Source organism: Falco punctatus (genome assembly GCF_963210335.1).
Source record: "Falco punctatus genome assembly, chromosome: 4".
In the NCBI taxonomy this organism is placed as follows: domain Eukaryota; kingdom Metazoa; phylum Chordata; class Aves; order Falconiformes; family Falconidae; genus Falco; species Falco punctatus.
This window is the reverse complement of record NC_137583.1, coordinates 77,432,010-77,449,784: the sequence shown is the minus strand read 5'-3', so window position 1 is coordinate 77,449,784 and position 17,775 is coordinate 77,432,010. Positions and strand designations below refer to the sequence as shown.

Below are 17,775 nucleotides of genomic sequence, written 5' to 3'. Positions count from 1 at the left end.
CCTATTCTCTGCTAACAAGCAGAAAAAAAAAGTTAATCCAAAGCATAAATATTCTCGTTTCCACAAGCAGGATGCCTGAAGTACAGAGGACCTTAGTTACCTTATGCACAAAAGGTGCATAGCTTTGGGAAGCCCCGTGTGAGCAGAATTTAGAAGTTCTCATTTTTCCAGCTGTTAACTCTGATAATTGTACTTCACATATGCTTTTGAACAGACACCCACTCTTACATTCCTAGGTGGGGGAGGTTTGCCTTGATGTGGATTACAAAAAAGGCTGAAATGAGGAATTTCTGTAGATAACAACTGATGAACAATGAATACTCAGTTAGTTCAGAATTCTTAATTAATTTAGTCATCAGACTAACTTCTCTATGCAGATTTTACAAGAAATTAAACCTAATTAAAACCTAGACATTTAGGAATGGCAGAGCTCACGGAAAGATGAGGAAAATACTATTTTAGCGATACCTATACTGGACTGAATAGCCTACTAATCTGAATACTATAGGCAGACAGTTTAATAGATTTAGATGATGGTTCTGATACTATTTTCCCCCTATGATAAATCAGTATACGTACAGTATTTATTCTTCGTGCCATTCTACAAAATGCAGCCTTTCCCAAAACAGAGCAAGGAGAGAAAAATCAAACTTACCACCGTCTAGTTATTTTTGTATCTTTCTAGAACAGCAGTTAGAAACACAGATAGAAATACTAATTCTCTGAACCAACATGTTCCCTAAAAGCTTTGACCACAGGAGAAATTGTGTGATGGAAATCACAGCCAATACTTTTTACTTTTAAATTAAGGTATGAGCCATCAGCGAGCATCCAGCAGAAAGTATGTTTGAAAGAGAAGCTCTCACAGAAGAAAAGCACATCTCAATATTGCTTCACTCACTGCTGCCCAAGGATGCCCTAAAGAGGGAGACAGGGGCAAACACAGCCCATTTGTACATATAAGGAGAGTGAAAGCTGTCCTATAAGGTTGAAAAGAACCAATATTTCTGGTGCAGTAGTGAATGTCTGAAAAGCCGCAAGAGCTACTCAGACATGTGAGAACATAACCTCTCTAATATGACCACTGACATGCAGGGCTACTGGATATACAAGTGCTGGTTCAGCAAACTGAAGTCTGTGGGCTGTTTTAACTTACAGTGCACTTCTTACTTCTTCCAAGTTCTTTTTTTTTTATTTGTTCTTGTTTATCACTTCCATATTTGGACATATATAGCCTTTTTTCTTCCAAACACATGGTATTTTCCGAAATACATGCCAAACTCTAGAGAAAACTACTACATTATATAATTCAATCTTTTGAGCTCCTCTTAACCATTTAAAATTCCAGGAAAAGATAAAACGCATGGGCTAAATCAGCTAAAACTACAGGTCATAAAAAACTGTTTCTGTTCAACTCTGAAATGTAATTCTGAATAATATGCTTTGTTACAATAAGCAACTGCTGAGTGAATTTCACATAATAGAAAAATTCTTAGAACCCTGATTTTTGAGAAATTTTTTGTTGTATGTAGTGTCCTGTAGGACTGCTGCATATAAAATGTAGTTAAACACTGCATAAAAACTGCAGTATACTGCAGTCACAAATGGCCACATTAATACGCCAAAAGGCTTCCAGTAAACATCAGAAAGACATGAGTACAAAAGAAATAAGAATCCTTGGAATGTAATAAAAGGTAGAGTTATAAACTCCTCAGGACTTGCAAACGAGAAAAAGAATTGTAGTTGTTCTTTTATATACACAGCACTAACAGAAGTTTCTCAGGCAAGTCCAAGTTTATCTTGCAGAGCTGCATCAGTGCTGTATTTTGGAATCCCAGCCTCAAGATACAACACAAAAGACATAGATACTTGCCCACACGCAAGGGCTGCTATGAAGGAAGCAGTGGGACAAGGCAGGCCCTTGCAGCACTTCTTTACATATCAGTTGCACATAACCATTTCTTGTCAGGCAGTGTATCTCACCAACACGCTTTAGATAAACACAGCCTTCTTTTTATGCAGAGGTGGCACAGCACTGAACATTACTACACTGCTGCTACTACATTAAAAAAAAAGGATATTGACAGTTTCATAGTGTCTATAGGAATAATATCTCAACCTGATATTACTTGGAAGGAAAATGGTAATTAATAAGCTGGTGACAGTACAGATGCTTACAAAAATTGGACACTTTGCTAGCACAAAAATTATTGTTGAAAAGATAACAGTATTCTCACTTGTTACTCTAAACATTACGACCACAGGATGCTAGCTATCTGAGATTGTTATGGCACAGCTGCACCTGTATGGGCCTTGTATGCTTCCATAAGGGAATAAATTAAAGATCACATAAAACTTCAGAGTTGAAGTAGGCCTACTCAAAATTACAAAGTGCCATGAAACAGAAGAATACTTCTAGAAAGAGGTAAATGAAAGTGTGTGATTTCTGCTCTTAGATGTCTATGTAGTCAAATTAAAAATGTGAATATATTATGAAAGTCCCAGCAGAAAGAGAATACAAATTCCTTCATCTGGGATAATGAGCTGGTTGACTAAAACACCAGAGTATTTTTACACCTTAATGTCAGGCAAAACTTATATACTGAAGAGCCTCTTGCTATGTAATTTTCCCCTTCATGAGACAGATTAATGGAAATTTAGAGCTGTAACAAGACTAAAGACAGATAGGGTAAAGTCTTCTACAGTTGTCTTCCCCCCCCCCCCCCCCCTTATAAAGAGTTCAGAGAGTCAATACAATTTGAGTAACCCAGATTATATTTATTCCTTCCAAACATCAAAAGCACATAATTCTTATTATTTTTCGCAAATGCATTTGGCTCACAAGAGTGGAAATGCTTATTGAATTTTATCAGAAATCAAAATTCTATATGCAGAACAAAGAAAGGAAGATCATTTCCATGCATAATGGAAGGCTCACTGCAGTCTGCAAATATTAAACACAACAAACCACCAGAAGGAGAAAATAAACCTAGAAACATTTATTGGTTGAGCTGGGGCTTTAGCTGCAGAAGGCAAAAAACCCCAAAAACCACCAACCCAGAAAATCTTCAACTGCATTCTATGCAATTTCAAGCAAATATTTCATAGAAAAATCTCCAAGTCTTGTCTCTGTTTAAATGTACTTCTATACTAGCCTATACAGCTAAACATTTACAAAGTATCTGTCAAAAAAATCTACCCTCCCATGCATAAGTGCCCTAAGGTATTACAAGTTCAAATAATGAGTCAATCAAACCTACTAAATAATACATAAAAGCAGCCATGGCTCTAGATGTGGTTCTATATGTAGTTCTAGTACAGGGACTACTCTTACATACCACACAGAAAGCTGAGTGCAGCTCCCTAAAACCCCCTGTATTTACATAGCACTATGTCTTAAGTGGTTATATATGACATATACATACACCTACCCACAAAATGCCTCATCATTGCCAAGAACTGATAAGAATTTGACAGTATTCTTCCTTTGTATACAGGGAGATTTCCTTCCACAGCACAGCAAATACTGCCTTAGCTTTTGGGCTATAACACACACATTAAATGGCAATCAAAAATGCAGTATAATTACTGATCCTAAAAGCATAATGCCGCCAGCATGAAGCGTGACAGAACAGAGTGATCAGACCTGACATAGGAAATCGGGTACAATCTTTAGCAGCAGCCACAAAGATGCGAGAGCAACGCCAAGTGACAGGTCTCCAGGCACAGGGGAGCCCGGGCCCCTGACCATCCCCTCCTGCCACTCTACTCACAACTTTGCTAGATACAGCTGCTGAACGTCGGGAAAAAAACACTTTGGATTTACACGTGGAATAGGGATATAGCCTTAAAAAGGGGTAAGGTGTTCAGAAAACTGATGTTGCAAAGTTTAGCCAGGCCATCGTCCAAGCGCACACCGCGCCCCCGCGCCCCCAGGCGAGCCCTCCTGTCCTACTGCTTGTGCCCTGGCTCCGATGGAGGGAGCCGGGCTGCAAGAGGCGAGCAGCGAGGTGCACCACCGCTGCCCTCCCTTCCCCGCCCGGCCATCCGCAGCGGCCCGCTCCGCCAGGGCTCCCTCCCGCCGCACCTGCGCCGCCGGCCTGAGGCGAGAGCGGCCGGGCCCGCCCAGGGTGCGCCCACCTCTCCGCGGAGCCAGCGCCAGACGCCGGCAGGGCAGGGCAACCACCCACCCGACCCTGCCGCAGCCCGACACAAGCCAGCCTGCCCCCACCCTCGGCAGAAACGAGTGCTGTGGACTCCGCTCCCGCAGAACCCCGCACCCGGCAGCCCAACACCCCGGCGCGCCCCAGCAGCCCCTAACATGGCCGCTGCGGCCGGGGTGCGGCGGGCGGCTCCTCCCGGCATGCCCCGCGGGGCAGCCGCGCTGCCTGGAGACCGCCGGCAGGGCGGGGCGGGGCGGATGCTGCGGCCGCCGCGGGGCGAGGCAGCGGCGCGGAGGATGCGGCGGCGGCAGCAGCAGCAGCAGGAGCAGGCGCAGGAGCGGGGAGCGATGCGGTGCTGCGCGGCGGGGCCTTGGCCGCACGGCGGGGGTGCCCTCACCACCCTCCTGCTGACAGGTCGGTCACGGCGGTGTTTCACCGCGGCGAGCGGGCACGGGCCTCGTCGGCAGCCGCCGGCCTGCGCCGCGGTGCCCCCCTCTCCTGTGGGCTCCGGGCACCCTTCTGGCGGCGCCCCGCGCTCCCTGCGCTGTCCTGAGGCTGCGGCTCGCTGTACTCCGCTTTCCTCCCACTCCGCGCCCTCCGCCGGTGCGGGGCCCGACCCGCTTCGGCATCCCCCTTCCCTGTGGCTCCAGCGCTTCCCGGCGCGGCGGAGGGCACCCCGAAGGCAGCGCGGGGACGGCGGCCCGCCCGCCCTCGCCTCTCCCCCGAGGGAGCGTGGAGCCGCCGCCCGCCCCTCCCAGCGCGGCGCCTCGGAGCGAGCCGAGGGAGCCAGTGGGGCCCGGGCTGAGGGAGCCCGGCGGGGGTGGCCGGGCCGGGGGCCGAGGCCTGGCGGTGTGGAGCGGGTGAGCGGGTTTGCGGGCCGGGCGCGGGAGCGAGGCCTGGCTGCGAGCCGGGGCGGCGGGGGTGGCGCCGCTGCCGGGGAAGGGCCGGGTGGCGGCCCCCGCTCCACCTGACCGGGCTGGCGCCCGTCCCCGAGGACTGGGTTGGGCTACCTTGAGTACAGGGCTATCTTTCGTATTAATCCACCCCCCCAGTTATTTCCCAGTTTGACCACTTAATCCAACAGTGCCAGAATTAAGACTGCAGGAGTCTTAATTCCGCTCCCTAATGCATGGGAGTAACAGCTGTTGTGCCATAGGCAGGTTTCACACCACAAGGTTCTTCACAGTGAAGTACCTCAAACAGGTAACACTCAATAGCAGCTCAGCCACAGGACTGCCTTTGTGAGACTGTTGCTACCCCAAGAGCAATTAACAGCAATAAATCTATTTCTTAGGTTACTTTGTGGTCTGAGAGGTCAGTAATGTGTCATCTGAAAGCTAACAATCTGCTGGCTTTCTTCTCACTAGTATCTAGGTACAGTTCCAGTATGTGGCCATACTTGTCATAGGATACTGACAGTAGAAGTGACATGAGGCATTGGATATATTAAAGATGCAGTTAGCACCTAAGCATTAGGTTGTTTAATGTGAAGATAAAACTGTTAGACGCAAGGTGCTGCTTTCTCCTTATATGGAAATTCTTCCTGCCTCTTCTGCCTCCCTCTCCCAAGTTCAGTTGTGGAATAGCAACAAAGAAAGAACTAGGACAAACTTACAATAAGCTTTCAGTATCAACTAAGATATTAAGTTTTAAAAAGTTCAACTGAAATGGCTTTCTAGAAGGTGAGTTGTGAGCTTAATCCACAAGTCCCTTCCAGGCTACGTCGTAAGAGAAAATGTCTTAAGGTTTTTTAGTGTTAGCTTTTGCACTTCAAATTCAGACCTTTTTAAGCTTGCTTCAGTTGGATTTCATTAGTTAAAACAGCAGAATACACTGCTTGAGACCAATGTAAAAAAGGAAGCATGAACCGAAGTTCAGTCAAGATCTTTTAAGAAATATCTATATAAAATTAATTCATCAAGTTGGAGTTCATAGCATGTTTCTGGTCACAATTCAGGTACAAGTCAGCTCATAGAAGTTTGAGTGATGCAGACTTTCCCAGGAGTTTGCCTGACCTGTGCCCACACACCCCTTAATCACCCCACCCCACCCCCCAAAAAAAAAACCAAACAAAAAACAAACCCTAAACAAACCCCATTTTTTTTATGATAGCATCTTCCTGCTTTCCCAGAGCCTTGACATCTTAACAGTGAACAGGTGAAAGAACTTCCAGCCTCGCCTGCTGGCTCTTGAGATGAGCCACAGCCCTGCATGAAAATTCTTTCTTTTGAATCCTGTTCTTCAGTAGACTGTACAGTGCTGAAGCATTACTTAACCAGGTGAAAGACATCTTACAAGCAAAATGGAACATGAGAAGTAGCACAAGATCTGTAAATAGATTTGAATTCTCCTCTACTAGTAGATATTAGTTTTTGCCATTTCTGTTGTAGCACTTGATCTACAGAAGAAACGGGACTTATGCTTTTTGCACCTCTTGAAGATGTATGAAACACATACTTAAAGGCTTTCTGGAAGGGGGTGGCTGCTATCAGAAGCTGGGTTGTCACCCTTCCACTCCTTCCTGCCCTCCCTGTGGCAAAACGTTAATTCAAAACCCAGAGGTTTCAAGAGATTTAAGAGTTTAGAAGGTGTAAGAGTGATTTCATAATTCTAACATTTGTTCCTAGGAAGCTAATATAGTACTCAAATTGAAGGTACCGATTCTCAAACACTAGCTGGTGGTCATTTTGCACACTGCTAGAAAAAATGGGACGTTGTTAGAAGTGACGTTTAATACAAACTAAGTAGTTGTTCTTTGACTCTAGTTTCATAGTAACAGAAGTTTACTTGGTAAACTTCTTACATGGTAGAAGTTTATTAGAGTTTACTAGATTAAGCTAGTAGAGATGTCTGCTATATTAGTTTGACAGAGCAATGAAATACTCCCATATTTGCTTCTACAGAGAGAGTGGTCATCAAAACATTGTTTGAATGGCTGTGGCCATTTTATGGTTATTGCCTGTATTTCTACATGGAAAGAATTAGTTGTCGGTGCCTGTGTTGTCCCTGGAATCTGTTTTATCCCAGGAACAGGGAGTCATAGAGCAATGGAGTCATATTCACCCTTTCCTATAAAGGGGTTAAAATAGGGAAGCAGCTCATTAGTTCTCACTTCGGAGGCTGTGATTACATGGTCATATTGTCAAAAAGTTGCGTTGCTGCCAGAAAGCATTCACCTGTCCTTCCACATCTAGGTATTTTTCACTGCTTCCCTTGTGGGCACTGAATAACTTGTACAGTGACACTATGAATTGGGTCATCTGGCTGAAAACTAGGCAACCCACAAACAAAAATTTTTCACTGAAATTGATTTACTGACCAGGACTTATATGGGATCATTTACGCTGGTGTGTGCTAGGTGGCCAAGGATGTGCTGGGAATCCCCACTTTCAGCAGAGCCACTTATGCTAGTTTAAAAGAACTGTGAAATCACGGGCTAGGACGGGTATTCAGGAGACTGAACTAGATCCCAGCACTCATCCTGCTGTTCACAGCAGAAGTGCCATTGGCAACACTCCGCTTCTCAGCTGGGCTCTGCAGAGGGAGGCAGAACATGTCATGGATGATCTAGTGTTTTCAAACTAATACCGTTGCATACCTGCTCTTTTTTCTTTTGTGGGTGCAACCATAAGGGCAAAGAAACAGGTTTTCTTCATACAGGGCTCTGAACCTCTGCCTGTGGAAGATGTTGCCTGTCAAGTCTTTGTACTAACCTGATCCAGATCAATAAATAAAGTTTATCATCAGTGAGGACTTGCTTGAATAAGTAATTAAAGGAGGGAAAAGGTAGCCATTCCATTAGTATGCTTTTCATTACAGAAGCACATTATTTATAGGTGGTATAGCTTACATGGAGACATCTCAGAGGTCCGAAAGCCAGACAATAAGTCATCAGCTTTAAAGCAGGAGTTCATCTTCTAGGTGTAACTTTTAGTGTGTAAAGAGAGGCTTATTTTTGCTCCTTGATATTTTTAAATTTGGTTAGAATTTCATTAAAATACTACAGGAGCTACAGTCACCAAAGTAAACCCCTTTCTTCAGAAGAAAGATTGTTTTCAATCAAACTAAAGAGGAGTAATTTCAGACTTAGACAAGAATATGTATTTTGGTACAGCTTTTGGGCTCTTCTTGAGTAGATGTTGATAAATTTACAGCAGACCCTATCAGTGTAGAGTGCCTTCTTCTGGCAGAGCTCTAGGGGAAAGGAGCAAGTTGCTAGTTTTGATTACGTCCATAGGAATGTGAAAGAAACAGAAGAGCCAAGAAATCAGAGAACACGTGTTAGTTTCACTCCTAATCGGTTGAACTGCTTTTCAAGCAAGTAGTAGTAGAATCAAGAAGTGTTCTAACCTCAGAAGATATTTTACATTGCTATCTTGCTGAAGTGTTTTCAATGTGAAACGGGGTGCTACAGACTGAGAGCTGAAGGTATGGATTTCAGTTTTCACAGATAAGTATTGCTGTGTTGGAATTAGCATGAACATGTTACATAGATTTAAAGTATACATTGTCTTGTTAACAGCATAGTTATGGCGCTCATTATGTAATACCAATTGCAACACAAACCACCAAAATGCCTTTTAAATAGATTATTTTCAGTGGCAGTCCAAGACATGAAGATTAGAAGTTAGAAAGAGCGATCTAGTGATCAGAGAGAAATCTTAGCATCTTGAAATCAGAAATTTGGAATGTAATTGCAGGAATACTCTGATAATTCATATCAAGAGATGATAGAAGTGCAGGGGGCATCCTGGAATAGCAGGCTTATAGAGGTGACCTGGCCATACACCTTGGTTACACCATGGGGCTGGACCACAGGAACTGGCGATGTTTTCATCGCCTTCATGGAAAAGCTAATCTGATTTAGTTCTGTTGTCCAGCCTGCAGTCGAGGGAGAATGGTGGTGGGTAAATGTTACTGCTAATAAAGCGTGAGGTTTTTATTCTTCCAATACTTAATTGGCAGCATTCCCAAGAATGCAAATGACAAAGTTTCACAGTGAGACTGACAAAATGTCTTATTCAGTTACTTTTCTTGAATGGTATTGGAGAAATATTCAGATATTACAGGAATCAGTAGATAGCACAGAAACAGGTAGAAAACCATTACCTACTGAACACAGGTGAATGAGTATGGAGCTTAAGAACGTTTCTGGCTTTGACTTGAACTTTTACATCTACAATAAATGGAGTGCAGAGGGACCAGAGCAATCCGCAGTAGAAAACTAACACAAATTAATTCTTACTTCTTCAATGACAGCTACTACGTAAGAAGTTGTCTGTTAGAAGGCATCTAATCTGTATGTGAATTTCCACTGAAATAATCCACTTTAATTCATAGTAAATTTCTACATCTACATCTACAATCTACAGATTGTTACTTAAGTACTGCATATTAGGTAAGAGGAAGGGGTGTGGAGGTTGGAAGAGGAGGGAGAGTGGGTGGTGGTGCCACTTCAGCCTCCTCTAGTGGATGGTGTGACCAGCTGGGCAGGTATCTCCATGCAGACACCAGTGGATCCTCGGTTAACTGCCTGGGTGCGAGCTCTGATTTGAGTGGTGGGCTAAGTACCTTAATGCAGATGGTTCCCTCTTGACAGATGTTTTGTTTCATCTTGGTGGTGTCAGTTTCTAACTGTTCTGCTCCACGGTTCTCAGCAGCCAATCAGAAATCTGTGCTGTGTATGGACCTGTGCTGCCAGCTCAGGATGCTGGAAGGACTCAGACCCAGATGAGACAGGCGGTAGAGGAGTGCAAGGGTAGTTTTTTGGAGCAGGATGGCATGGTAAGAGAGTAAGGGGTAGTGGAAGTATGGCGTAAGGTCCTGGTCTGTGGCATGAAGGTGACAAGTACGTATTTAGGTCAGGTCCCAGATGAAAGCGGAGGTGTGGGAGAGAGGCGAAATGCCAGGTTTTGAGAGCCAGAGCTGTGTGCTGCTTTAGTAGTAGGGTAGATGGGCTTGAGATCCTACTTCAAAGAAGCGCTAAGGAGGATAGGTAAGGAGGATGAAGGATGGTGTGTGGATGTTAAGAGTGCAATAAAAAATGGAGATGGTGAAGTTGGTCCATGATACTTAGGTCCATTTCTGATTGTGAGGCGGGCAGAAATTGTGGGTATCTTCTCTGTTAAATATTCTGGTTTTAAATATTAATACTTAAAACCTTTACATAAAACCTATGTAAATATAATCAAAGAAAGGGAAAACAGTATAAAAAATAGGCATCTAATTTATAAAATAATACAGATAAAATTAAAGGAAAAATAAAAGGATTAAGGAAAAGAAAATTAGAATAGTAATTAAAGGAAAAATTAAAGAAAAGAAAATGTTGTAGATGTACTTTACCTGGGCAAATTCAAGTCACAGGCAGAGCTGTGAGTTGCTCCCTGTGTTAGAAGCACTGGTGGCAGTGTTAAGACAGTCCTGCTGTTAGAAGCTCCAGCAACTGTGGCGAATGTGTAACAAACTGAAGAGTCTGATACTATTAACATTTTTTTCAGTGTGAGTACAAGGCTGATCAAATTAATTCTAAACAGTCTCTTTGATAAAATGCATAGTTTGAATTCCTGTATTCTGTGGTATAAGGCCTCTTTTGTCATCCTTTAATCATATTCACAGATCTTCCCTGAGCTTTCTTCATGTTGTCACTATGCTTCTTGAAGGCTCTATGTAAGTACTAGACAGAGCATTTGAACAGTGATCATATCTGTGTCAAGTACAAAAATAAAATCTCCCTGCTCTTCCTTGATGTTGCTGTTTGTATCAGCTGTTCTAACCAGTCTTCTGCTGAAAGTTTCCATTCAACCAGTTTATGTGACATACATCCCTGGTTTTTATCAAAGTTCAGCGTGCCTGAAGTGCGTGCTCTGTAGTGTGTATATGGCATGCCACCTTTGTTTCTGGGTATGCATTTATGTTTTATTCTGTTGAATTGCACATTACTCATCACCTTTTAACAAAACAATGCAGACTGTTCTGTGTCAGTAGCATGTCATCTCCATTATTTGTCAATCTCCTAGCCTTTGTTTTTACCTGCAAATTTTATCAATATATATTATACATCCAGGTAATTTTATTTTATATTTATATGTATTTTATATATATATTTATAAATAAAGATTGCATAAGGCCAATGCCAGAACCTTGTGAGGCCCACTAGAAATCTCATATAACAAATTAACAATGTAGTAACCCTATTCTCTTGCTTGAGACTGCCATTCCTACAGTGAAAGCTTTTGAATGGGCAGTGTGCTCCTGAATTGTTTCATTTCGCACCTGTTATTTGAAATAAAATAGATGATGGTATATATTTGTATTAAAACATCACACTGTAAACTCCAGGATCTGAAAACAGGCACGCTGGTTGCTTTTCAAGTTCTCCTGTAAAATGCAGCGTAGGGTGGAGAGGTGGACAGGTAACCTTTAATCCCCACAGCTAAACCTAGCAAAGCTTGTGAACCCAAGTCAAAGACACTTACTGATTGTTTATATTAAAAAATAAATCTTGGAACCTGACTTGTTGGGGGTTTTTTGTTTGTTTGTTTTTTAATACTATTTAAATATGCTAGAATGATCTATCTAGTTTCTCAATCAAAGTGCTAGGTGATAGGCTGTATATCTAAGGGTATTATGTCATTATTGCTGTCTTTATCAGAAAAAACTTGGGGACTCCTTAAAAGTGTCTGAAAAGATGCTTTCAATCCTTTTTGACTGTGATAAGTATAATACTCTTCTCCATTTAATAATTCAGTGATCAATCTTGTATTAATTGCTTTGCTTAATGCTGGTTTGTAGCTGACAAGTCTTTGATTGCCCAGCTCATCCTGTTGAAATACTGGAACAACTTTATTTTACCTTTTTGGATTTTCTTGAGTGTTCCAAGAACTATAGAAAATGTACACTAAAGATCATATATAGTACTGAGTGGGATAATCCCTAGGATGGTATTATATTAAGACTTGTAATGTATTCAGATCCTTTGTGTATATTGAAAATCTATGAAACTTAACAGAAATCCATGATTTAGGATCATTGTGGTGGTATGGTAATTTGAACGCATGTATATTTTTTAATTGCACTTCATCCTCAATTCAATTTTAGGTGTTTTGTGTGTGTAAATTATTATTAATAAATGGCTCGCTCACATGTGTAGATTGAGTATTTGTGTATCTTGAGTGCTGCTTAAGTCAGATCTGTTGGGCTTCCTAAATTCTTTTTGGAGAATGTAGTATCAGTAATGTAATAGCTGACTGGTGTAACTATGTCAGCAGAAGTTTCCACAGATGTTTGAGCTTCTGGTGTAACTGATATTTGCATACTTCGAGTGTTTGCCATTAAGTGTTCATTTCTTCCTGCAAACTGGTATATCTATATGCAAGTACTGCTACTTGATGTTTCTGATATTGCTGGTTTTGCAAGGAAGTTAAGATGCTAATCTGATAACATCTTTTAACTGGTGTTTGACATGAGTTCTTGCTCCCAAACTATTTCGAAAAGAAGGCTGATTATTATGGCCACTTTCCCTTTCCTAGCATCTAACTGCAATTCCTTCCTTCTGTACTTTCAGTTGACATGTAACAATACAAACAGCTGGTTTATCTATTATTCATCACAGAATAAAGGAAACAAAAGAACAAAAAGTGGGAAATGAGGGGGGAGCTTTCTCAGGCAGTTCTGCTACTGGTGAAATAGTCTTTCTGTCAGCTCCGCAGCTGCTTTCTGTTTCCTGTAATCATTTGCTCCTCGTCACATTTAAATCTTCTTGCACCTTCAGCTGCACTGATCCAGCTGTTTTGAGGATGTGTTCTAGCTGTGTGAGATGAAGACAACCATTTTTAAGTGGGTCTTTTTCAAAATTGATTATTGGTTATGTCTGCAATGGATGTGTCTTTGCCTGTATATGGGGTTTTGCTGGTGCAGATACATGTATTGGAGAATGCTCTTCATCTTCTTTATTATCAGTATGCCAGCAGAACCGTATGCAGAGGTTTAAGCATTTAGTGTAAACCTAGCTTATTTCAAAAAATTAGTGTCAAAAAAGTGACTGTCAAAAAGATTATTATATGTTTATATATTCAAATCAAAACAAACACCACCATTTTTTTAAACTGAGTTTCCTAAACTCTGACTAAACCCAAAACCTGGTTTAGAAGGCATCTAATCCCATCTGACACTTCGTTTGTGGGAGTCTGTTGATCTGACTAATGTATTTTCTTTTGCATTTGTTTTATTCTGAAAAGCTTTTTTGTTAAGCTCTGCTGATGGCAATAATGGAACAGTTAACTGGACGACTAAGCAAGCCCACAGTTATATTATCAGCAGAATAAAGGCTGTTGGGAAGAATGGTGAGTTTAGGTTGTAAATTTAAATCCCATGTTGGTTCAGTCAAATCTGCTTTTAATACTACTCTTGCTCTTTCAGTCATGTCCTTGTTTTAGGAATAAGGTGCTATTTCAAGGTAAGTGATTTGGAAAATTTTACATTTCTTCAATCTTTTAAACATTCACAGACCTGTGTGTCTTTGAGTCTCCCCCAACTTTTCCTGTTCCTATAGCTTTGCTTGAAATAATGGCTGTGTGTATACCTAATATTGCACATTTTCTTACCATGGCTGGTTGCTTGGAGATACCTCTGCAGTTTGCTTAATACAATAACTTGTCTGTAACGATTTTTAAAAATCTATTCATGTACATATGTAAAAAGACTTTTACTGTCATTTATGCAAGTACACATAGAATATTGTAGCTAGTGTACACTAGCTGAGAAAACGCTTTGCACTGATTGCTCATCCAGGCAGGACATCTGGATTGGCTCCCAAATAAAGTTATTTCTGGGATTGTACTTCATCTGCTAAAAATCAATGGGGAGAGAACCCACTGAAATTCCCAGAAAAAAATTCAAGGTAGATTTTTTTCCTGAAGATTATCAACATATATGTTTCAACAGACATGGAGATCTGAAATTTCTGAAGATGGGGGTCATCTGTATCTGATAACAGACTCTGGGCTGGAGACTGATACAATCCTAGCTGAATTCCTGGCTGTGCCCATGTTCAAGTCCTACAAGAGTAATAATTGGGACAGTTTCTGTACATAATTCTAAAAATGATGTATGTTTTCCAACTTTCAGTTCCCCGTTAATCTACTTCTTTTCTAATCTCCAGAATGTCTAACCTTTCTGCACAGATATATCTTGGGTTCTACGTTAAATTCTTCAAGGAATCTGGAAACAAGAAAGAAGAAAACAGTGCTGTCGAGGTAGCTGATAGTCTTCTTTTTCTAGCAGGGGTCTGTTGTGATCCTGTGTAGTGAAGATTTTTATTTTCCCGTGGTTAGTTTCACAGAAGCCTTTCACAGTCCCCAAGATTTTAGTCCACCACAGGGAGTTTGCCCAGGCAATTCACATCTAGCAGTCAGCTGTATTAGATCAGTATCTAGAAGTTGGTAAGTATATTCAGTTTCATCCCTAGATCACCTAAGATGATTATGCATTTATCTCTAGTCTCAGGCAGCCTTATGAAAATAATTGTGGGTTTTAAAAGCTTCTGAAGAAAATAGCATTTCTCTTGTTTCATTATTGAAAAGCAGCGATTGCTGTAGTGGGCTGAAGATTTTCCTTCAGATTTTGAAGAAACTCAGGGGAAAAAGAAGAGGGCTTCTCTGGCAAGAGGAGTGAGAACTTTCAGTTTCTTAATCTCCATACTTACGTCATTACGATGTGTTTGTCATTATAAGATAAAATATATTTGTATGTTTTTTCCTTCTGAGAGGCATTTTTAGACTTCCACCAAGATCGCTGTTTCATATCTGCATTATATTCTTGTTGATATGCTTACTTCAGCAACAGAGAATGTCTCATTACTGGGAATGGGCAGGCCTTTAGTGGTGGCAATAGTTTTCTTCTCAAAAGAAAAAGGTTGGGTTTTTTTTCAGTAGCTGCTGATTCTGCTATCCTTCCTTTCTAAAACTATTGCTTGTGGAGAAAATATACATTAATTTTTCACTGTTCTATGTGTTTGAAATGGATTTTCATTGTAGAGTCAAGTACTCAGAAATGGAAAAATATTTTATCTAGATATTTGACAGATTTTCAGCCAGCCACCATATTTTTGTCAGCTTTTCTGCTCTATTAATGTTATAAATTACTTTTCCAGCTTTTCTTGAAAGTATTTTAAAGGAAATTAATCAGTTGTCTTGCTTTATTTATAGCTCATTCACAGAAGTGAATGCAAAATTTTTGAGGGTCATCAATTTACTGATTTTAATTATACAAATAAAATATTTATATTACTGTACTTAAATCTACATAATTAAAGTCGCAGTAACTGGTTTATTAACCACAAAAAATTGTAATAAAGTATTTAAATTTCAGGATCCATTTTAATTTTGTGTTTAAGGTAAAATTATTAGAAAGATACTGTCTTCCGTACTGTGTTAAAAGGGGTTTCCAAAAGTGGAAAAAGCAACTGCTGTGGAATTTGATCAACAGCATATCCAAAGCTTGATACTATTAATTCTGCAATGTCAGTCTTGAAGAGTGGGAAGTATGTAACTAAATGTAGAGGTCTACATTAAAAATCTCTGCATCTCCTCTTAGCTGCCTCTGCAGTCAGTGGAGACCTAGTCAGCGTAGTCAGGATTCTAGGACATGATTAATCTCATTTTACAGGAGAAGTCAAATTAATCAACACCTAAAGTGTCTTGTTTTTTCTCCACTGACTATAAAAGGAGCCTGACTAACTCAGTGGTGGATGTTGTTTCTGTAGGCATCTAAAATTAGGGGAGAGAGATTCCATACTGAGTACGTGGTGCGAGGGATGGAATGTCTGTGATTAATGCCTAATTAGCAGTGGCTTTTTAAGCAGCTCTCTAGTAAGAAGGTTGGTATAACAAGGCTGGAGAAATTTTACCAGGATTAGAAAATTACATGAGCTTGAGCTGCGTTTCAAGTGTATCTTGCTTATTGATCCAAGTGTTGAAATTAGCCCTTTAATCATCCAGGAGGTACAGATCGGTTCCTATGAGTTTGTTGCAATGACTCTGAAGTCACTTTCAGAGTCACTTTTCTCTATGAAAGTACCCCCATGCTGTAGAGACTATAACCTTTGTTCAGAGATGTGACTTCTCATAAAGGTTCTTTCAGTTGAGCAAGCTAGGCAGGTAGCTGTGGCTGATCGTCTTTATTTACCACCTGTGAAATCCTCATCTCACTGACAAAATTTATCAGCCATGTTTGATTCTTTCAGGGCACTGACTTAAAATTCAGTAGTGATATGGAATATGACCTACAGTCAGTCCTGTGAAGGCAGCATGAGAAACATCTATTAGATCAGTATTCTCCATTTATACTTAAATTTTAAAACTTTTTGATAAAGTAGTTATCCGTTTAATGTATTGTAATGATTTTTTTTGTTCTTCTGATTCATTAAAATGTGTATATAGTACTGCATCAAATAGGTTATATCTAAATAAGATTTGCCTTTATCAACTAAATTTGTAACTACATAAAAATAGCATATTCCTTTGACACATGCTGGTTGTGCTGAATTGAATTTCCTTTAGGTTTTTAATTCTCAGTCCTGTAAAATACAGCTTTGTCTTTTTTGTTTGGAATCATTGACACCTGACTGGCCTACAACTACACATGCCCTTCTGTTTCATCCATCTTCAGTAATGAGCTCTCTAACCAGATTTTTAGATGTACATTATCTGAACCTGCTGGTCTAAGGAAGTCTAGCTTTAAGAACTCATAGAAATACTCAACTGAAGTGAGTTTCTTTGTCATTTTCTGCACAAGAACTGAACTATTGGATTGGTAAGGTTCATCTGTATTCATCATGTTCTTTATTAAATAAAATAACAAGAAAACATGATTGTATTATTCATTTAATGTGTATTTATTCATGTGGCATTACAAATAAACCAACTATAAAATTACAATAGTCTTCCTTTTTTTTAAAAAAAATTGCAATAAAAATAAAGAACTCATACAATTTCTAAAATCCTCATGTAGCCAGTTTTGTTCACTGCAATGTTGGAAGGGATCCTGTTGGGCAAAGAGAGGGTTTGCTCTGTGTTCTGTTCTTTAATCTATGCAACCTTTTAAAAATCTTATTAACAGGTATCTAATATTTGTTGCTTTCCTGCTCCCAGATGCCCACATTGCTGTTGAAATGCATGCTGTATTATCTAGAGCATGTCTCATTTTTGCTTTTTTCTGTCTCTTGTCTTCCTTCTGCTTTCCAGTGTACACAATTCTGTCTAAGGTGCACTCTGATCGGAATGTATACCCTTCTGCTGGAGTTCTTTTTGTTCATGTTTTGGAGAGAGAGTACTTTAAGGGGGAATTTCCTCCTTACCCAAAGCCTGGTATGGGATGCTAAGATCTTTCATCTTATATGAAAATGTAGGGGGAAAAAATGTTTTTAAAAATTAAAGTCTATTTAGCATACCTTAGGGTTCAGCATATAATGTACAAAGAACAGGTTTTAGTTTATATTGAAATATCTTCAAATTAAATAAAATGTGTGGACGTACAATTTTAAAATGTTCTGGTTTGTGATCATAATTTGTGAAACGATGCATATAACTATTTATTGTGAAAAATGTATTTAAAA

General features: G+C 40.5%; 1 protein-coding gene across 11 annotated transcripts in view; it reads left to right on the top strand.

Annotated features, from left to right (window-relative positions):
- Positions 1-2,761: 2,761 nt before the first annotated feature.
- Positions 2,762-17,775, top strand: part of SGCE (sarcoglycan epsilon) — a 35,305-nt gene continuing 20,291 nt past the window's right edge. Inside the window, exons 1-3 of one of the 11 annotated variants that reach the window (XM_080383661.1) lie at positions 2,763-4,577; positions 13,400-13,504; positions 17,405-17,527. In XM_080383661.1, coding sequence (XP_080239787.1) covers positions 3,878-4,577; positions 13,400-13,504; positions 17,405-17,527 — 928 coding nt within the window. In that variant the 5' untranslated portion in view covers positions 2,763-3,877. The other 10 variants (XM_080383664.1, XM_080383665.1, XM_080383666.1 and 7 more) reach the window with 10 other exon arrangements.